Source organism: Furipterus horrens, unplaced genomic scaffold (genome assembly GCF_987537825.1).
Source record: "Furipterus horrens unplaced genomic scaffold, mFurHor1.1.pri manual_scaffold_3, whole genome shotgun sequence".
Classification (NCBI taxonomy): domain Eukaryota; kingdom Metazoa; phylum Chordata; class Mammalia; order Chiroptera; family Furipteridae; genus Furipterus; species Furipterus horrens.
In genome coordinates, this window is record NW_028327173.1 from 202,665,206 (window position 1) to 202,688,487 (window position 23,282).

The window sequence follows — 23,282 nt, forward strand, 5'->3', positions numbered from 1 at the left end:
GCTCAAGATTTCCACCAATGTCCAGTAATTCTTCGTAATGTGACACAATTATGTCCTTTAAAAACATAATTTAAAACTGCAATGTTACAATACCAGATTATTTATTGGTTCCTTTAAAAACAAGAAGAAGAACAAGAACAAGAAGAAGAAGAAAAGGGGGGGAAAAAAGCCCTAGCCAGTGTGGCTTAGTTGGTTGGAGGGTTGTCCCCAGACTGAAAGATCATGGGTTCGATTCCCAGTCAAGGCACATACCCAGGTTGTGGGTTCAATTGCCAGCCAGGGCACGTAGAAGAAGGCAACCGATCACTGTTTCTCACATCGATGTCTCCCCCCGCCCCCCCTTCCTCTCTCTTTAAAAGAAATGAAAAAATGTCCTCAGTTGAGGATTAAAAACAAAAGAGATGTCAAACTTTTTTCATGTTAGGAATATAAGTTACATTTATTTCATTCAATGACACTTAATTTACACATATATTGAAGAACAGCAAGTAGATTTTGTTCTGTTGTTTTAGGGTTACCTACCCTCAATCACATTTCCTTTTGGGTTTAGAACAGCAAACCGTGTGTGTGTCCATCTCTGTACTGTGTATAGGATGATGGGTAGAAATTGGAGGGAGAAATAAGCTTTAAACTAGTAAATTTGTTTTGTTTTTTTTTAAATAGTGAATTAATCTTGAGAATCTGAAGATCTTCAAAAAATTTCCAGGATTCTAGCAACTCCCTAAGACAAATTACTCCTATAGTTCTGGCAATATCTTATGGGGCTATCATTAATAATATTATATTATATATTTGAAAGCTGCTAAGAGAGATCTTAAAAGTTCTCATCAGAGAACCGTAACTGTGAGGTGATGGATGTTAACTGAATGTATTGTGGTCCTATTACGCGATAAGTACCTATAGCAAATCATCATGCTTGAACTAATACAATGTTATATGCCAATCACGTCTCAATAAGATGGTAAACAATATATCTTTGGGGATTAACATTAGAGTAAACATACAGTATATGCTCTCAATCAAAATTACTTTCTAAGTACATATTATTTAATAATTTTAACTTCAAAATAAAAAATTAGCTGTTCAAAATCACTTGTATTTCCAACAATTTTTTCTGTTTTCACTAACATCACTGTTAAAAAGCCACAGTATTAGTGCATCAAAAATGTGCAACGAATTCACTTTGTTGAGAAAGAAGAGCTGTTGGCTGACAGAGGGCAGTTCCAGCTGCTGAAGACCTCTGCACAGCTGCCTGGGCTTCACGTTGAACCAGAAACCTCTCCGTTGTTTGTAGTTTATGTGCTCCTACTGAAGGATGGAGAACCTGAAATCCACTGGAGGTAGTAAGTTCGATAAACCTTTACGGATCACTGAAAACTATACACACGACCTGAACAGCACTATCTTCCACTGAGGAAGGAAAAGGACAGCCACAAAGGAGCTGCTCAGCGCTTCCAGGCTGTGTCTTGTTCACGCAACCTTACGGAACTCAGCTCCGGGGAGAGGAAGTAGCAGAGTTAACTGACGGAAAGAAGAGCTTGATCCTACACCTCCTGCTTTCAAGGAAAGAGTCTCTGTTCTGCTTTCACTCTCCAAACACTTACTAATTTCTAGTAATACTCTGACTACCTCTGGTCACCTAACCTGTGTATCTCAAATTGTCATACGAAGAACTTCTTTCTTTCATATTTCTTCTTAGGGTAGCACCTTCCAAAAAGCTGTGATTAGTCCTGTTATTTTCCCCAGATTCAGACCCCGCCCCCACCCCACCCACCACCCTGCAGTTATTTGGCCTTCTTTTATTTTTCTTTCCTACATATTTTTCTCTTCCTTCAGACATGCCTCACATACATTAATTCCCACACTTTCTGGTTCTTATTTCCACCTACTCTTCCTCCTCCAGACCGCCTAAATCTCTCCTGATTGTTCCTTTCTCATGCCTTATGTCTAAAGTACGTACAGTCTTATGAACATGATGTACCACACGCGCCTGAAAGTAATTTCTTTTTAATATCATGCCAAAGTCATCGCACTTTTCCTTTTGGTTTTAGCTCAACATCCTAACACCTCCTGCGAATGCCTTCCAGTTTATCAAAATCATTATAAAGTTCTGACTAAGACATCAATTTATCAGTGTTGTGATTTAGTCATATTTACTTCAAAGCAAAGATGCTTCTCAGTTGCTGTCTGTTTTGCTATATACAACAGACTGCAATGTATCAGGAACCACTCCGTTGCCATCTCAGCAAGTATCCTCACCCTTGCAATTTTTGAGATGAAACTAATATTCAAAAGTGAAACTTTAATATTTTAAGTACCTTTTAACTCTCTGAAAGTATGACTCACGATGAGAGAACTGCCTATGAGGCTGGGGTGGCATTCATTATTGAGAATGCTACTTAGAATCACCTTTATAAATAACTTTTGTAATTTGCTTCTTTAGTGTCTTATAAATTCTACTGATTAATCTGACAGTTCAAACAGTCATAGATCAGCTGGTGTTTTGACAAAAATACCACTAACAGAGATCAGAGAACACCAAAAAATTTGGTTTTTTACAGACTTTTCCCCACATAGAATTCCTTCCCACTGTTAGTTGAAATGAATATAATTTTTAAGAAAATAGAAGAGGTGAAAGTATTTCTTGTGTAACCTTGCAGAGCTACATAAAAGTTATAAAAGGAGGTCTGGTTTTCCATGTTAGAAGAGTTGAAAAGGCTAAAAATATATAAAGGAGAAAACCCATCAAAGTCATATGATGCCATTAGACATAAATTAAAATAGAGCCTAAAAAGAGATCAGTAATGCAGAGTTTTCTTTAAAATGTGGCTTAACAACAGATGGGTTTACAGGGGGGGTCAACGAATTACAGCCCAGAGGCCAAATCAGAGCACAGCAGAAACAACATAAACGAATGGAAGGCAAAACGGCCAAATGCAGCCATTGCAGGAAACAATCCTACCTACTCAGCTCTGACAGGAATATTGCTATATTTCATATCTGGCAAGTGTCAAAGGTGAGCATCTGTCAAGATAACACTAACACTATAATAATCCTATCAATTTGAGGAGCCTGTGCCAATCAGGCAAATTTTATCCTAAAGGAACAAGCCTGGTCAAAAATCTAGTGAGCCGTGGGTCCGAGTAGGAGTGTGGCAGCAGCCCGGACGTGAAGCAGCTCAGAGGACAGCAAGAGTGACCGCAAGCCTCCACGACCTACACTTCCAGCAAACTTGAGAGACAAATAAAACCCAGACACACCGAACAGCATAGTGTGGACCGGCTGAAAGGCAGCCTAAGTGTCCACTGATGAATGGACAGATAAAGAAAATGTAGTACATATACACAAGGGAATATTATTTGGTCCTAAAAAAGAATGTAATGCAGCTGTCTGCAACAGCATGGATGGACCTTGCGGGTATCATGCCAAGTGAAATAAGTCAGACAGAAAAGACAAATACCACATAACTCACTTAAATGTGATATCTAAAGAAAAACAACCAAACCAAACCAAAACAAAACAAAAAACCCCTACAAGCTCACAGATACAGAGAACAGTCTAGTGGTTGCCAGACATGAGGGGAGGGAACGAAATGAGTGAAGGAGTCAAAAGATACAAATGCCCTATTATAAAATTATTAAGTAACAGGGAGGAAATGTCCAAGGTGAGTACGATTAATATTACTGTAGCGCATGTCGGAAAGTCACTAAGGGAGTAAATCCTCAACGTTCTCATCACAACAGCAACAACAAAATTCTATAACTGTGGATGGTAACAGATGTTAACTGGACTTGTTTTTTTCAATATATTCACATATCGAATCATTATGTTGTATATGTGAAACTAATATAATGTATGTCAATTATACCTCAATTTTTAAAAATCTTTTTAAAGAAAAGGGAAAAAGAAATGAAGTCTAGTTCTCCACCCCTGCGATCTGGGCTGGGGCTGTGTTAGAAGTGAGGCCGCAGGAGCTCCAGAGCTTCTCAGGAGGACCTGCGGCCTCTGCCTTTGCCCAGCTGGCAGTCTCCAGGAGCTGCCGCAAGACTGCCATGCCAGGGAGAAGCTGATTAGCGCACTGGAGGAGGAGAGGCTGCGTGGAGGGGAAGAGAGGTGCCCCGGCCAACAGCCAACCAAGTGTCAGATGCGAGAGTGAAACCATGGTGGCCCTTCGAGCCCAGCCAATCTCCAAAATCCTGAAGAAACACATATTTCAAAATGAGGAAGGCACACAGGCTGCACAATGAAGGGCCGCATGACATGTACTTGCAGGAACAACAGACAGAGGTACCATTAGCGGGGACTCGGGCGGGACAGGGGAGACTATTGCCCATATGTAACAAAGACGTAGGACTGCTGGTCGATGTGAAGCATTGCAAAATGAAACCTGCAGTGTAACTTCATGACTCAAAAAGCGAATGCAACTTTAGGCATCATTAATAAAAAGTATAATTTCCAAAATGAGTGCATCCAATAAAATTGCCAAACATATATTTAAAAACCTGTTTGTACTACCAATAATCTAAGAATACAGGCAGTACTGTTTGGCAAACTTTGATATGAGTCAGAGCTGAGTTCCAATCTTCCTTCTCAAGCTTCCATACATATGCAACATCAAGAAATGCCGTTTCCAGAACCTTTGACAGTGCTAACGAGGAGATTTTGGCAGCTTTAGTGAAACTATGGATAATACCTAGCAGAACACTGGCACCCTGTAGGCACTCAAGAATAGCTAATGCTTACAGAGCACTGCGTGAATTCTATCTCCTCTAATCGTCGGAATAGTTTGAAAGCAGGGGATCACAAAACATAAATGCAAATTATCACCAGAATGGGACTAAAATGGTGACAGATGATGACAGATGAAATATTCAAGGACGGCAGAGTGCAATGCTAGAAGTACTGCCATTTACTTCTGGTAGGAACAGAAAAGTGTGCAACTTTTCTGCAAAGCAATCTAGCAATATGCGCAGAGGACACTTCCGAAGTTCATATACAGTGGTCCAGGTCTACGTGGGAAAGGAAAGGATACCAAAAGCGTCTGTGAGTAGAAATGGGAGTGATCCAAGGCGTGACTGGGTATCTCTATTATATACAGGTTTTTTATCAGAAAAGCAAAACATCTCTAACAAGTCTTTTCTTTCTTTTTTAAAATTTTTGCCAATTAATGATCTGCACAACGTGCCTTTGTCAGCCCAAACCAGTACATCCTGGAGAGCTTCTAACGCAGGAACTGTGGCCCACTTTGCTATTCAGCCCCTCACCTCTGAATGGAAACAGATGACTCAAGCGTTCCTTAAGATTAATAAAGGAATACAGGTATCAATTTCTTCAGGTTTGGTGGTCCCAAATCCAGAGCAATTCATGATGTTTAGGAAACACCACCACAAAGAGAAATAAGAAACTTAAAATATTCATTTCTTCTAAATTTGAAATATGTTACCCATTGACTGCATTACAACTCACCCCTCCACCACCACCACCACACACACAGAAATCTGACAGCTGACACTTACCTAAAATGAGATGAAGCTTGGTTTCTGTCTGGAAAGCGTAGTGCAATGTCACCAGAAATGGCGACTGTCTGATGTGCTCCAGGACCTGTCGTTCTGTCCTAGTGTGCTCCGTGGTTTTGGCCTTTTGAACTATTGTTGCCTTTTTCAAAACCTTCATGGCATACAACTTTCCAGCATCATGACCACTTATTTTACGGACTAGAAATACTTTTCCATAAGCTGAAAATGAAAGAAAAAAAAAAAAGAGAGAATTAAAATGGCCCACAAGCAGAAGGTAATTTATTGGAAGTTGAAAGTTACAATGCACACTCACACACAAAAACACTCTTCCAATGAGAAAGTGTCCTTAGTACTGTCTCAAATAGTTCTTTGATAGATTTCTTCAGTTTTATGCCAAACACTTTTCTAAGTCTAACCCTCAGTATTTACGTACCTAACCACTGCTGACAAAGTTATGCTTTCACTCCTACTGTTATTCTCTCAATATTTTTAGCTGTAGGAAACTAGCTGTTATTATGGTCAATGAACCATACTCCAATTCTGGAACAACCACGCCATTTTAGACATCAGGTAAAAACCTCTAGGTTCTGCTATTGATGTAAACGAATAAAAAACAGTTCTTAAATCTCATACACACATGTACATTGAATACCCCAAGAACCCCCTAAACTTATTTTAAAAGTCTAAAGCAATATAAGCTGACATTATATAGACAAAAGAGATCTTCAGATTTAAAATACTGACAGAAACCCCTTCATATCTCTGGGCAGTAATTCACAGCTTACTAGGTAGGTCAACCTTGCCATGTTCTCCCTCAGTAAGGGCTCAGCTGGGCAAATCCTGTGTGCGGTGTCGTGCCCCTAGGTGGGGAATTGGGGCCCCGCGGGCATTGTGGCTCTGGGGCAGAGCAGGTATCTGTATTTGTTTGGACAAGGGGAAGAGGGCAGGAAGAGGTGGGAGAATGAGGGAGGAGGAAGGGCAAGAAAAACACCGTGCAAGGGAAGGCGGAAGGCATAGGTCCCCCCTCCATCCTCACTAGGTATAATAAATTATTTTCCCTTTTAAAACATGCAAACACTTCCTGGGATGGTTAAGCCCAGGCCCTCTCTGAAGTTCAACCTTTAATCAGACTATTGTGGAGTCAGAGTTCTGAGCCAGACCAGTGCTTCCATACTCTGCCCACACCTCTCCAGTCCTTAGCACATATTTCTGTATTGTTCCACCCACTAGAACAAGAGAGCTTAGAGGAAGGGCTCTGCCACCCTGTATGTTACTCAGCTCAGTGCTTCGGAAAGTAATTAGTACAGACACGTGGCACACAACGGATCGGCGAATGACTGGAACACTTCTGAGAAGAAGGAAAACCAACACTTACTGAGGACTTGTCTATGCCAGGCCCTGTGCTCCACATATTCCACATGTGGACTCACTTAGTCCTCAGAATGGCCAGGGTCGTACTTTCAGTAATCCGTTTTTGCAGATGAGGAAATGGGCTCAGAATACGTAAGTAACTGGCCCAAGGACTTGATAAGAAGCAGCAAAACCCATCCAAGTGCAATAGCGTGACACCCAAGACCGCGTCCCCCGTAAATGAATTGAAAAATGGTCCTTCACGAATACTAGAAATCAGATACTCTCGATTTTAATAAAATCAGCACCATGAACACATTCTAGAATACAGAAAAAGTTCACAAAATGTTTATGTCTTACCTCGTTGTAAATAAAATAAAGATCAAGATTTTAGTAAGGCAGAAGGGAACCAAAACATAAAACACAACCCTAGCAAAAGTTCAACTATTCAGAAATATTGAAAGGAAGGTCAATAAAAACATTCTAATGAAGTATTTATCTTCCACAGTGTAGCCACTTATAAACTCAGGAGAAAGTCAAGCCCTCAACAAGCACAGGGCTTTGGTGTCCCCTCCACTCCTGGCACCCAGCCTAAATTCTGATCTCCAGAGGGCTATGGCCCTTAGAAATGCTGTTATCCATCCATCCTCTCTAACGAAAAGCACCTTTCTACAACGTCACTGAAAGATGCTGTTCAGCTTCTTCCCAGCGTTCATGTTGGCCTTTCAGCTTGGGGGTCAACCACGTGGCCACAAGGTGTTAGCACCTAACACCTAGTACTTGTCAGGCACTGTAGAGCTATATGAACTCATTTTATTCCTACAGCCTCCATTTTACAGATGAGGAAACCGAAGTGGAGAAGTTAGGTCACTCGGCCAAGGTCACACCTGTCCATTCGGCCCGACCTCTGAGCCCACACTCTTAGCTGTGTTCCAGCTGCCTCCCTTAAGTGAATGACCTCATAGGCAAATAAATAAGGAGCCAGACAGACAGAAGTCACAATGCAGGCTGGGTGTTATCATGGTGGAATGGACCCAGTGCTACTACTTTCAAGAGGATAAAGTCTTGCAAAATAGCAAGATGGGGGGAATCCAAATATTAGAAAATGTTTCTTATAGCGAGTGAAAAAAGGCCTTTTTATAATATTCATCTGTTGGTCCTTTTACACCCTCTGGACTTACAAAGAAAGAATATTCGCCTTCTATAAGATGTTTTAAACATCCAAAGACATGATTATGTCATTTCATCTACACAAAATGTCCTTATTCCTTAAAACCAATCTTAAAGCAAATGACTTTGCGACATCTCACCACTAGGAGGTTCCACTGGTGCGCTCTGTGAATTTGTAAATATTTTTCTTTGATTTCTTTCCTGTTACTTTCAAAAATGTTGTATTTAACTCCAAATAAATGCTAATGTATGTGGCCAACTAATAAATCATCCTTCCTGCCACATCATATGCTGTATGGTCAAATAATAAACTGTCATCCCCCTGGCCATCTGATGATACTCAGAAGTTTTCTGATAACATGCGCTAAAGGGCATGTACGTCTCCAGCCCATACAATTAGTTCCATCTATCAGAAAAATGTCAGGGAAAAAAAAATAATGAAACTCACAAATCTTTTGTTTTTACTTATATAATTGCCATAATTAACTAAACCTACACATGCTAAGTGCCAACAGATGCCTATGTCAACAAAATTCAAGGAGTGCCTTACAACATTCCAAACAACAAATTACTTCAGACAAACAATATCTCAATTATGAGCAGGCTGCCTGACTAAAACACAGTTGCCTCCAAACAGCCTGTTTTGGAGATCCAGTCGGCTGCTTATCAGGCTGCAAAGGGGGAAGAAAACACATTCACCTCTGGAGAGGCCTTGAAGGAGCCAGGCTTCCTGGCCTGGCTGAGCTGGTCTGCAGATAGTACGGACGGCGAAAGTGAAGTAGGCCTTCTGCTGAATGGTGCCTCCCGCTCCACAGCCGCCTACATGTTTTCCGAGATTTTAAGAGAGGCCACTGAAACTGGAATTTGTGGCAGTATTATTTGCTTTTAGTGGCAACTTTAGAGGAATGACTGCCTTTTAGTGCAGCCAACTCCTGGCTTTATTTGTTATGTGTGTGATGATGTCATTGAAGAATTCCTGTTTTGAAAACATTTTTGGGGAACTACAAAGGCTACCAATGGTGAGAACTCTTTTGGCCAAAAAATATAAAACATAGTCATTCTTGCCCCTAAAATGGAATTTAGGCAACACATCTGGGTTTGCTGCTTAGGGAGAGACTAAGCTTCATACTTTAACACGACTCTAATTTCTGCAGCAACATGAAGTGGCTTCCAATATTCTATTAGCAATATTCACAGAAGTCTTGTGCATCTTATCAATTTCGTCGGAGCCAGGGCCTTTACAAGACAGTCTGTTAAGAATGTGAGCAGAAGAGGGGATGGGGTTCCCTGGTTTTCCAGAGGCCTGGCCTTGAGCACTTGACTGAACTGGAGGTAGAAGTTCTACTTTGAGATTGAGGTAAATTCTACAAATAAATGACAAGGACTAATTCCTGACTTGGCCTGACAGACATCTGGGACCATATGAATGAGGTCACTCTTTCAGCTCTAAGCCCTACAGACAACATTAGCGGTGCTGCTGGAAAGCCATGTACTCTCATAGCCGAGCGGCCTTTCGGAAGAGAGACCTGGAATGAGACAACTGTGTGCTTTCCCAAGGCTGGAGGACGGCTTCCACAGGTTGGAGGAAAACTATAGATATCTTATAGGTTACTTCTGTTCAGCCTGAAATATGGATTTATAATTCCATACAGAACAATGTTGACTAATCCTGCTGACAAGGATCTCAATGGCCGGATAATAAAGGAAATAATGTAAAATGAACTCAACAGTGTCCAGGAAAAATGTCTAGTGCCCTGGAGTAGATGCCAGTTTGCTTTTCAAAATGTGGACTCTTATTCATTTGCCACAATAATCACTATGAATCAGGTTTATAGCACTTGTTGTCATAAAGTTAAAACTGACTGACCATTTTAAAACAAAATGACATTCATGTTGTCTGCTGTGTCAAAAGCCACTGCACAATTTCAAGCTAAACAAAAGCAGCCTTCTTGCTGAAATTTATTTTGAGCATAATGAAACTAATCGCATTTTATTTGTCAAATTTAAGTTCATTAAAAAATTTTAGGAAGTAGCATTTAATCTTTGCATTAAAATAATTACAGTAATTTGTTTAAAATATTTTTATAGAGAATAAAAGCAATCAATTTGCTATGCCATAAATTAAATGCATGCAAAATTTATATATATTTATGTGTATTATTCTGGAGGGAAAGTTAAGGACCATTGTTCTAGAAGGCCCCTGGTTTATTTCCTTCATTCTAGCACTCACCTAGAACACGCTGCTCTCACTGGGATCTGAATGGCTTAACCACTATGAGATCATTGTTCCTTGTCACTCAGGGTTTTATTAATGCCACTTAAAATTCTATATATGGTACAAACTGCCTACACGCCATGCCACACTTTGGGTCGATACAGAACTTGTAGCATAAACTGCTGTACTCGAATTACTGCTTTAAAAAAAAAAAGAGGCAGAAACTCTCTCAGCGACTTCCACTTAGACAAGTCCCAGGACTAACTGATACTCCCTCCATAACACATGCCACCACACACTGAATGTCTGTCACTAGCTCCTGGTACACTTGTGTCCCCATGCAGTTCAGCTGTCTGCTCACATAAGTCACTGACACTCACTGCCCTACCTATTTATGCCTGTTGTATGTTATTCTTACTATAAGTTAACTAAATATTACACTACCATGTAAATGTAAATGTGAAAGAAAAATAAGGTTGAATGCTTTGAAAGAACTAGAAAAAGCAAGACACTGTGAAAGAGCTGCTGAAAACTGAGGTGTGGGTGAAACAACTATAAAAGGCTATGAGGGGAAAATTATGAGAATCTAAAAGGATTTTGTACTCAGATTACTCAAATGTATCTGGTTCTCACTCCACTTTAAAGAATCCGAAACTTAATTTTAGATGATGCATTACAAGTGTGGTTTATGCAAAATAAACCACTGTTTAAGAGCCTGTGAGTTTTGTGCCTACATCCAAAGACTGGCAAGTGAATATGTATTTATACATTTTAAGTGAAAAGTAGTATGTTCAAAATATATGAGGTCTTTCCAGAAAAACTCCAGCCATTGTTAATACTGTATAACAAGAACAGTTTGCACGACATCTACATAACCTGGCAGCCAAGGAGAGTGGACTGGAATGCACATGTGTGGACAGTGACGACTTCACTGTACCAGTCAGTGGGGGCGGAAGATGCCGTTGAGTGAGCAGGTGTACTGTGTGGTCGTCACATAAAAAATGACTGAGCAAGCAGAGCAATGAATCTGCATCAAATTATGCGTTAAGCTTGAACGTTCCTCTGCGGAAACTATTTGGGTGACTCAGAAGTCTCTCGGGGACAATGCAATGAGGGCAGCACAAATAAAAGTGCGGCACAAATGCTTCAAAGATGGTCAAGACCTGTTGAAAGTGACCCACGTCCTGGAAGGCCCGCAATGAGCAGAACACTTGAGAGCGTTGAACATGTACGGGCTGCAACCAACAGAGATCAGCGACTGACAGCGTGAGAACTAGAAGCTGACCTGGGGATTCCAAAAACTGCTGTGTCCGAGATTTTGATGTAGGACCTTGGCATGAAATGGGTAGTGGCAAAATTTGTTCTGCAGCTTCTGTTTCCAGAGCAGAAGGAACAACGTGCTGCAGCTGGGAGAACTGTGTGAGGTTCCAAGGTGCCTATTTTGAAGGGGACTGAGGCGTCATTGTCCTATGTACAATGTTTATTGTATCTTCTTCAATAAATGTCTCTATTTCTCGTATTACATGGATGGATACTTTCTGGACAGACCTCATATATTTATATATATATATCCTTTTTAAATAATTTTCTGTTTTAACCAACATTTTTTGATTAACCTAAGTACCAATCATGTCATATGAGAGTTTCCACTACTGAAAGGGCCATATTCTTTACCGCTGGAATTCATCGCTGTTTCCTCTTTTCAGATAATTAGAATCTTGTAAAAGGCTGACTTGGCCATCGACCGCCCTAGCTGTAACACCCAGCTTGCTTTGCCCCTCAATCTGGTAAGCATACCTTTCTGCTGTGATCTAAATTGTTGATAAAGATGGAACCCTTCTGGCTCAAAACACTTGATTTCCCATGGCTCTTAAAGAGAACCGTTAACATAACCTAAATTATCTGGCTTCTACCTGCCCCTCTCCACATTCCCACCATCTCACTTAGCTAACTCCTTCAGCCATGCAGCCGTTCCTGACTTCACTGACTAGGACAAGTCCTCTAATTTTATGCTGTCCTAACACCACGCATTCTGTCATAGAAATTATCAGAAACATTTTCACTTATTTGTATGATTACTCCATTATCTAACTTCCACTGGACTATAAATGCCGCAGAATTAGGGCCTATGTCTGATTTTACTCACTCTGTATCACTGGCACGTGACTCTGAAGCCGGCTCATCATGGAAACTCAATGTTGACTGCATGAAAAACAAATGAACAAACAAGCTAGCAAACAGGAAAAGACCAAAGTGGCAGCTCTGTAAGCACACAACCAAACACCCTTCTCAGCTGACGATGTGGTACAAAGCTGGAGAAACCACCAGCCATGCAGACGCATAGCACCCAGCTACTGCCAGGCAATTCTTTCCTTTAGGGAGGGAATAGTGGGCTTTCACGAAGTAATTCCTCTTCATCTGTGCACTAAATCTGATTCCTGGCAATATTCCCTGGTGAAAGTGAACTCAGGAACCTTAGCTGTCCCCATTCTAGAACAGGAAACTATCTTAACATAGTGACATCTATATATGGCCACTGCTTTCTCATCCGCCACAAACTCTGTGAGAACTAATTATAATGCCTGGCCACATTCCTTCCCATACATAATCTAATTTGGGGAAAGATTTCTATCTTTCCACACGTGCTATGTCCTGGGCACTGACAATCAATCCACCTGTCTTCCTCTCCCTCTTCTCCTGTACAACTTCATTTGGCCCCAAGACATCGGTGTCAGAAATGAAACCAAACAAGAAATACACCCCTGGAACTCTTAAATTTCACTGTCCTGCCCTTGGAAATTGGTATTCTTGTTAACAGGCCAGCTGAACATAATGGGAAGTAATGCTGGGAACAGCATACATCAGGCCCCCATAAAACCACCATCACCAAAAGGATTCTCAGAGAAGCAACTTCATTTCAGTTACTGCTGCACAATCAATATACATAGTTCAACAGTGAAACCGACCATGATGTGGAACTTCTACAGACTCATCTGAAGCATCGGATTAATCAGACCTCAGAGATCTCGCTGTCCATCCCACGGATTCTCTACAATCTACCCTGTGTTAAGTCCGAACAATAGGGAGTGCCTCACTCGGCCCAGTAGTGGCTAAGACTTTACTAAGACTTTACTCAAAAAGCCTTTATAAATTGAGATTTCATCTTATGTGTCACTTTCTAAATAGGCTACATAAAATGAAACTTTTTTTCAAGACTATTGCTGGATTTTTTGTCAAAAATGCTATTCTCGTATTATTGAATGTGTATGATTGATATAGGAGCCACTTGATAACTTCGGTACATGTTAAAGTCTCTGTAGACCAGTTTTTTCAAACTGCGAGCTGTGACCCATTGGTGGATGAGGAAATGAATCATTAGTGGGTCTAACCAACATCTTAAAAAATAAAATAGAACCAAATATACTAAAAGTGTTTCATGACACTTCCTTTGCCTCTTTGTAGATGTACATATGAATGTAAACAAACCTGACCACATGGGAGGGAAAAAAAAAGGGCAGTACAGAATAATGGTTAAAAACAGACCAGTGCCAGACTGCCAGGGTCTGAATCCTAGATGTGCTCTTTAGAAACAGTGTGACCTTGGGCAAAATAGTAAACTAATGTAACTGTCTCAATTTCCTCATCAGGGACAGTAATAGTTCCTACATCATATGTTTTGGGGATTAAATAAATTAATAGAAGCATCAATAGTAAGACCTGGAAAATAATAAGCACTATGTAAATGTTAGTGGAAAAAAGTGTGTGTCTGTATGTCTATACACATACATAAATGCATATACTAAGTTGCAATATAAAAATGTGCCTGAAAGCCACTGTTCTACATAAATTTATATGTCTTTCATTTAAAATATAATAAGTTATGTAGGCCAAAGAATTTTCCCTTTATTCCCACCTCTTCCTAACTTCAGAGTTAAATTTAAGATCAGTCACAATGGCTGTCTCATTCCAGGTGTCTACAACATCTGTTCACTTTCCTTTTATTTGGCCTTTGTTCTCTTTTCTTCCTCTCTTTTTTTTAGATTTCTTCTTTTTCCTATCTTTGAAAATGCCCTTAAGCCTTTTTAAAAACAGGTAAATTTCAAAATACATTTAAAATATAATGTACTTGACTTTACATATTTATCAAATAGAAGCACTAATTCCTAAATTCCTTTACACAACATACATCTTAATTACAAACTAAATTCCAAATATAAAAAAGGACTATTAAAGTAAGTATTTCAATATAATTTTATAACAAAAAAGGAGAATTTGATCCATTTAATATCACTAATTTTTCTTAGCCACTGTTTGCCAGGATATGTAAAATCATAAGGACAAAATTTCTAAGATTGATAAAGGTAGACTGACTGATTAAAATAGATTAATCTTCTAACACATAAGGAAAAGATATGAACCCAAAACATGCCTGATTAAATAAAAAGATGCTAAAAGTAAACAAGACATAGTAAGCACATATGAAATCACAGACAGTAATTTTTGTGAAAGAGACTGAGGTAGGCCATTTGCTTTAGACATAAACATACCCTCTCTAGAAGATATACAATAACGAAGATCTGGAAAAGATATAATAGAAGTGTCAGCATTATAGATTTAATCCAATTTTAGTTTTTAAATTAACCAAGAACCATGTACTTTGATGGTCAAAAACAGTTGGACAGCTGAAGCAGGACCACAAATCAGTATATTTTCTCATGACAGCTTCTAAAAACGGATTCAATATGTAAGAAGGATGAAAATTTAAAAATTGTTAGAGGATTAACTGTTCACAGATTCCATTTATGCATACTGCATTCATTTGAATAAATAAGGACTGATTGTATAATAATCTTCTAGATGAGCATTTTGAAGTTTCAGAGAAAGCACTAGGACACCACATCTGTTAATCCGGCTCATAACTGCGTGCATTTACAGATGTAGCTGTGGCCAATTCCTGACTAATTCCATATGAATGACCCATGTAAACCACGGGCCATTTCTTAACCCTGGTCCCAAATGATTAGAAAAGTAAAGAATCAAAGATTCAGCTCCAGGAGGAAAGAAGAAAAAGCTGCAAAGGAAATCGACTTGGAAATGACTACCCATGGATGTGATCACCAGACGACCTTGCTAAAAGAAAAATTCAAGGAAACAAGGAAACAAGGATGACGAAGCAGCACATTCATAAATCACTGTGTTTATACCTCAACAAACAAGCTGTCTGCCTAGCTAAATGGTTATGTCTTAATGGCCAGTGTAAATGACCATTTGCAAAAGGTGCCCTGCCAAGTCACACATTTACAGGCTGTTGCACTCCTATCCCAGCTACTAACAGCCCACAGCGGTCCTCTTTTCTGGAGAAAGGCCTGAGGTAGACAGGAGCCACACCTCACCTGAGAGGTCACATCCCACCATTCCCTGCCCCGTCCCACCATTCCCCACCCCATCCCACCATTCCCCACCCCATCCCCACCCAAGCTGCCTGCAGCCAGTGACCACCATGGGTACAAAAAGCTTGCCTCCTCACTCCTGCTCCAAAAGTTCCCCTAGGTTCAGGCTGAAATTAGACCCCAGCTTAGACCACTTGCTACTTAAGCTCTTCTCCTCCATGCTGCTTCCCTCCCTCTCTCCTGAAAGCATTCCTGCAAGAAATCACGTGGGCCTAACACCTGTCCCAGGCCCTGCTTCTAGCGAGCAATTCAATAATAAACTGAAAAGTATTTATACTAGGGAGATGATGTCAACCAGCATCATCATGTGGAATAAAACACCACCAACATTTAATCTCTCTGCGTCCCATAAACACTGTAGACTTCCACTGAAGCTCAGGGTATAGTGGGTATACACCGATTTGAAATTATAAACTTTTCTGAATGACAATTTTGACAATTTAATGAATACATGCATTTAAAAGTACTATTTTTAATAGGGATATTTTCGAAACACCTAAGAGAATAAAATGATAAATGATGACTAAGTCATCATACTTTCTAAAACAGTCTTTTACATGACAACCAAAGTTATTTTTCCCTCTCTTCCATCCCCAAAAGGTAGCTGTGTCATTAACTTGCCCAGTGCAATGTTTAGCACCCTCTAGTGGCAAAGTACCCTGAAGAATTAGAATTATGTCAATAAATAAACTGTGTCTCTGCAAAGTCTTCAGTTAATAACAAAGAACATTTTTAAAGGCTGTCCTGCCAGAGATGATTTTCATAGAGTCTGGGGCCAACGAGTAAAGAACTATCAGAGTAACATTTGTAAGAAGTCACTTAAGGTTGCGTGAGCAACCCCACAGATACTCTCTACTAGACAAATAAGTATTTCCACAGAACAATCTGTTAAGAACTGCTGTCGGTTAGATTAAAATAAAATCCACATGATAAGGAAAAAGCGACCTTCCTACAAGGGTGGCAGGGACTGAGGAGGGCACAAACGGTTGCTGTCCATGAGACGGTACTAGAGGCCAGGCACTTTGAATTTCTAGGCTCTGCCAGCACTCATTCCAAGGCTTCATAAACCTGGAAATAATTCTACATTAAACAAAGACGAAATTCATACTGTATTAGTCAATTTGCAAGTTTGTATGTAATATATATATATATATATATATATATATATACATATTTAAAATCCTCACTACGCTATCCCCAGCACCTGAAACAGTACCTGCCTCTTGGTAAATACATGCGAAAGAATGAATTCCCAGAGCAACGGGAATGGACTGAAAGGTTTTAAATAGAGAAGTGGCATGCACTTTAGAAGGAGCATTAAGGAGATCACTTAGGAAAGATCACTCTGGCTGTCTTGTGGAGAATGGATTAGGAGAGACCAGCCTGAACCTTGGAAGGCCTTCTGGTAGTTGTATTTCTCTACTGCTGGACATGTATTAGGCTAATAAAAATCTTTGTTAAGAAAGACATTCACTTATGTGTTAAGCTAATCTGAGACTTTGGTAATGGATTATATTAGCTCTTTTAGGAACTGGGCTTCTTTCCCTTTCAGCTACATAAACAGCTAAAGTTTATACGGCATTTACTATGAATCAGGCAATCTAAATTTTTTATTATTCATTTTGTGTACATTTAAGACTGTTAACCTAAAATACAAAAGGGTTGTTAAGAACCCAAAAGGTGTGAATAGTTAAGAGAAGACAAATAAGAAATACATTTTCACTTGATATGTTATTTTAAAGGTAATTTATAAATCAACACCTCAGAAATAAAATTTCAACATGTCATTTGTAAAATATCTTTGTTAGATATTTATTATTAGAAATCTAACTTTAGTTGAAATTACTCCAAGATATGCTAACAAAGTGACTATATGAAATAACTAATAATATATCCTTATGAATAAGTCCTAAATAATTTTTATTTTTCTAACTTACGGCACAACTTTATGGTACAGTTAGTTCCCTGAACAATAAATAACCACAACTGGTAATTATCTAGCAATTGACAATTCATATCCACTGTTTTGTTAATCTTATAACAATACCGTGAAACAGGTACTATTAACTTACACCATCAGGGACGTAGGCTTGCAGGGTCATTTGGTTTACCCAAGGAATGCAATCAGGCAATAATAATGTCAAGATTCAAACCTGAACTTCTAAGTCATCCTCAATACCCAAGTACTTTGCAAGTGTGAATGCACCACAATTGGAAGGGGAAATCAACTCTGCTGCCCCTTTATAGTTCTGTGGCAAATTTAGTTCTGCGGCAATTTTTATCTTTTTGTCATCACAAAAGATCTCCAAAGTAGGGACCATGTGAGATGAATAAAGAAAATTCAAAGATAATACCAAATTCTTTTAGCTGAGCCCTTCAGGCCCCACTTCATTAGTATCAGAATTAATAATAATGCACACAATGGTTGTGTGTAAAGAATTCTTCTATACTTGGACAGATGTCTTAAAGAAAGCAAAATGGTCAAAAGGAAGGCAGTAGAAATAAAAACAGAATCATTATTCCCACAAATAATCCAAAATTTCATCACGAAACAAAATAATTCTAAAAGATGAACCAAATATATTTCCCGGTCTTGAGAATATCAATCAAGAATAATGCTAGAGACAAGAGCATGAATTTTACACCTGACAGACTATTATCATACTTCATACTGTTATGGATATGAGGAGGGGGCAGGGCTACAGGGGTGGAGAACATTTAGGGATGCTCTTCAGAGCTCACCATCTAGAAGAAAAATAGCAGATGTGAAGGAGAATTCCAAGAGCCCTTTGGTGCTGCATTCTCTACAAAGGCATTTCAGTGCCACCGTTCAGAGAATGAAGCAATCTGGGCAGGACTTGGACAGGCAGAGGAGAGGAGGAGCACAAACGAAGACGGGAGAAACAAGACAAGGCAGAACATCAGAGGGCGGGAAAGCACACATCACTGTAGGGGAAGCAAAGGAAAATGAACTGGACTGGCAAGTAGGCAGAGTGTCAGCGGGACAGGAGAAAGACAGAAGGAAGCGCAGCTAAGCCTAAAAGCAAGGCAAGAATTTGGACTTGAATAATTAACTGAAAAAAGAGGCACTGTGATGAAAACAGGGGAATAGAGCAATAATGTTGGGTTTTAATGAGGCTGCACATTGTTTTATAACAGTATGTATAAAATCCATAAAATAAAAGAACTTGCAGAGAGGCAGATGAGTTAAGAAAACACTAAAAACAATGTATGTGTAAGGCAATATGAGTGACGGAATTAGCCACAGAAAACAAAGGGTTATTCCCAAGGTCATTTTGGAGGAAATTATAGAATTTTGTGGGAAACAAAATAAAAAGGACAAAATAGAGAAGAATCAAAAATTATTTATAAGTCTCTTGCTGAGGAAACCAACCATCCAATTAGGGATAGCCCAAAAGAAACAAGATAGCTGAAAAAAGAAATAAATCAATACTCTGAGTGAAAGATGTTTTTTCATGAATATTAAATGCATTTAAGTATCACATCAAGAAGTAAATCTTCTCTATTCCAAGATTCCACAAAGTCTTCAAGACATTGAATGAATAGCATTTTTCTTCTAATGCAAAAGATAAAAAAATAAATTTCAGAAGTGTTTTCAGTTTCACTGCCAAAGAAAACCTGACATGACACAAAGACATCTGATGAGACTTTTCTATTATTCTCAACAGTGCTGGAAGAAAAGTATCTTAAAAAGGTAATGAAACTGCTGGATAAAAATTGAGATTTTATTATGTTCATAATAAAAGTTTCCACCTACTCCCTTTAGTCATCAAAACTGTGATTTTAAATATAGGAATACCTGCAGTGACACTTCTTAGGTATGCCATCGCCTTTCAGCAAGAATCCTGGCAGCCGATGAAAAGGAAAAGCAAAAACCAAAATAAAAAAATTAAAAAATAAATAAATAAATAAAAATAAAAATAAAAAAAATAAATAAATAAAGAAGAAACACCAGTGGCCAATAACAAACATGAAAAAAAATACAATAAAATAAAAGTTAAGATGTAAAATAAAAATAAAAAAAAAAAGAAAAAAAAGAAAAGGAAAAGCAGTATCCACGGCTAATAGTAGACCAATGACAGAACAACAAAGAAGCATAAAATGGAAATATAAAAGTAAAACATTACCGGTAAACGCTTTCCTCACCTTTGCAAAATTATCTTTAAGACTTGTGATCAAACCACTCAAAACAGTTGAGGTAGATAATGGGACAAAGTATTCAATGTGTTGAAAGGAAATACACACAAGGTTTGATTTTATAAATCGAATATTAAAATTTTCACATGTGAAACTGGCCTATAATTTTCTTTCCTCACATTCTCTTTGTCTATTTTTGGAATCAAGGTTATATTACTGATCTCATACAATAAATTGGAGAAAACAATCCAACCTTTTCTGTTCTTCGAGTTTGTAGAAGATTAAAATTACCTATGCCTTTAATGTTTGACAGACTCATTCTTAAAACTGTATCAAGTGTTTTCCTAGCAGGAATACTTTTACTTAACTAATTTCTTTAAGAAAGGACTATTCAGGTTTTTTATTCTTTTTTTCAAAAAGTATGGTAATTTACACATTCAAGATCCACGCACATGATAAAAGTTTGAAGAACACTCACTCCTATCATATCCAAATCTATATGCTACTTTTGTCCAATATTTTAGTTTACTGTTTTTAACCCCACAATTTCAACATTACAACCATGGTTTTTCATAGACAATATTGTTTAGATTTTCTTTGCTCACCAGTCCTTTCGCATCTCAGAAACTCTCCTGATGTTACTTTAAAATATGCTTTATTGGTTATGCTGTTACAGTTGTCCCAATTTCTTTGCCCTCTGCTCCCCTCCACCCAGTGACCCCCCTCCCTCCAGTTGTCCCCCTCCTTAGTCCATGCCCATTGGTTGTGCATATAGCTCTTTTCAACATCTTTCTGTCTATTCCACACCTTCCTATTATGCTTCTTAATTTCTGTACCATCTCCCTCCCTTCCCTCTTCCCCCTCCCCACTGACCTCCCCCCATATGTTCCACATACCTATAATTCTTTTCCCACTCTCGTTGCCTACTTAGTCTGCCTTTGTTTCAATTCCCTAGCTTCTGTTGTTGGTTGTGATACAATTTTCATTTTAATGTTCATAGTTTTGATCCTTTTTCTCCTAAACAAGTCCCTTTAACATCTCATATAACAGTGGTTTGGATCTGATGAACTTCTTCAGCTTTAGTTTGTCCTGGAAGCACTTTCTCCGCCCTTCTATTCTGAATGACAGCTTACCTGGATAGAGTAATTGTGGTTGTAGGTTTTTGCTTTTCATTACTTTGAATACTTCTTGCCAGTCCCTTCTTGCCTGCAGAGTTTCTTTTGAGAAATCAGCTGATATCTTATTGGGACCCCTTTGTACGTAATTCTCTTCTCTCTTGCTGCTTTTAAGATTCTCTCTTTATCCTTAACTTCTGACATTTTGATTATAATGTGTCTTGGTGTGGTTCTCCCTGGGTCCAGTTGTTTTGGAACTCTCTGTGCTTCCTGGACCTGTAAGTCTATTTCCTTCCCCAACTTAGGGAAGTTCTGCTTCATTATTTTTCCACATAATTTTTCAATTTCTAGTTCTTCTTCTTCACCTTCTGGCAACCCTGTGATTCAGATATTGGCCCTCTTATAGCTGTCCCATAGGTTTCTAAGCTTCTCCTCGTTTTCCTCACTTTTCATTTCCTCTTTCTGCACTGGTTGACTGTTTGTTCCTTCCCTATGTTCTGATTTGTTGATTTGATCCCTGGTTTTCTTTCCCTCACCACTTGTTTTGTATGTGTTTTTGTTCATTTCATAAGGACTAGCCTTCATTCCTTCCCCGTTTTGTTTAAGATCTGCTGTCAGGTCTGTAAGCATTCTTATAACCAAAGCTCTGAACTGGGCCTCAGAAAGATTTCCTATCTGCTGATCTGTTAGGTTAGATATTTGCTGTCTGGTGAGCTGTGTCACTGGGATCTCTATCATGATCTTTGCCCTGGCCCTTTTGCATTTATCTTTGCTTCCTGGACAGGGCTGTCACACCTCCTACGCTATAGGGGGCAGAGCCCTGTGCACTCGTCACAACCGGGCGTCCCATCTCACCACGCTGTGGCGTTTTGTGTGGAGGTGAGGGTCCAAGATGGATTCCTGCCGTTCACTCTCCGCTGAGAGACCAGGAGCCTCCTCCTCCGTCCCCACCCCCTCCGGCCTCACAGTCTAAGGCAATGGGGGTCTGCCTTCCCTAGCATTAGGAATGCAAGCTGACGGGTCTGGTCTGCAGCTGGGGGTGCTCCCCAGGCGCTTCTCGCCTCCCCTTAAATACGGGTGTCTGTGCTTGCCACTGTCACCGCAGCTGCCGCCGCCAGCATAGCTTGACCTCTCCACCCCGGCTCCGCCCCTCCTACCCATCTGGACGAGCACCACTTCTTTATAACATCATACATTGGACTTCCATTTATTTTCTGTAACTTCTGGTTATTTCTGGTTTTGCGGTAGATGTAGTCCTTCTTAGTTGTGGAGGGAGACAGAGAGTGTCAGTCTAGGCCTCCATCTTGAGCGGAAGTCCCTCACTTTTCTTTTTAAGCAAGGACCTACTGGGGGAAAACACACTCAGCTTTCGTGTGTCTGAAAACATAACAGCTGAAGGATTTCTTTTTGAGGTAAAGAAAATGTTCTAAAACTGATGGCAGGGATGGTTGCACAACTCTATCAATATAATGAAACCACTGATCTGTCCACTTTAAATGGGCAAACTATAAACTATGTGAATTTTATTGCAATAAAGCTATTAAAATATAAAACATGCAGCTAAAACAGATTCTGTGACTTTATTACAAATTGACCTCAAAAAGCTTCTGCCAAGATGGCACGGACGCTATTTGTCAGGGAACTGAGTCACCACAGGACTGTGACCCTCTTTTGTCTTTAAGCACATGCTGCCTTTGAAGTGAGAACCAAAGGTAGAAATAACAATTATTCTAATATTTTGAAAGCATAATTTCTAAGTGACAGGGCGGGTAAGCAATGAAAATACATCCTTATAAATGATTTGAAGGAGAGAATGCACAGCAAAACCCCCAAGCTGATGATTACACTATAATCTTGCTGACAATAAAACGCTTATTGATAAGAAGAAACCATAGGGTTATTCGCTGGCAACTCTAAAGGTTGGCCCCACAATATTCTAAACTACTCAGAGCGAAGTCCTAGGCATCAAAGCTCAACAACAAATGACCTAGAGACCAATTACAGACACAGGCGTAAGCGTACGCGTGTACGTGGGAATGTTAGGGCAGTGGCTGGGGTTGTCTGCAGAAGCTCTCTGGCTACAAGGCTTGGCCCCTTGGAAGGAATGGGCAGCACCCGCGTGTGGACAGCTGCCATCCATCCGCTCACAGAGGTATACTGGCCCCTGAGAGTGTGAAGCTAATCTTTAGTGGGGAAGAAAAATGGTCTGTCCTCAGGGATTCTCTCTCCACTTTCAGGGAAGGAGACAACAGGTCTGCGGAGGATGGAAAAAGAGAGGTAAGGTCCTGCTTCTCTTCCACCAGAAGCA

The 23,282-nt window shown here is 39.6% G+C and overlaps 1 protein-coding gene across 1 annotated transcript in view; it reads right to left on the reverse strand.

Annotated features, from left to right (window-relative positions):
* Window positions 1-23,282, reverse strand: part of RPS6KA5 (ribosomal protein S6 kinase A5) — a 126,655-nt gene that overhangs the window by 68,031 nt on the left and 35,342 nt on the right. The window contains exon 3 of the mRNA XM_090271297.1: window positions 5,517-5,735. Within this exon, the coding sequence (XP_090127423.1) occupies window positions 5,517-5,735 (219 nt within the window). The remainder of the gene's footprint in view (window positions 1-5,516; window positions 5,736-23,282) is intronic.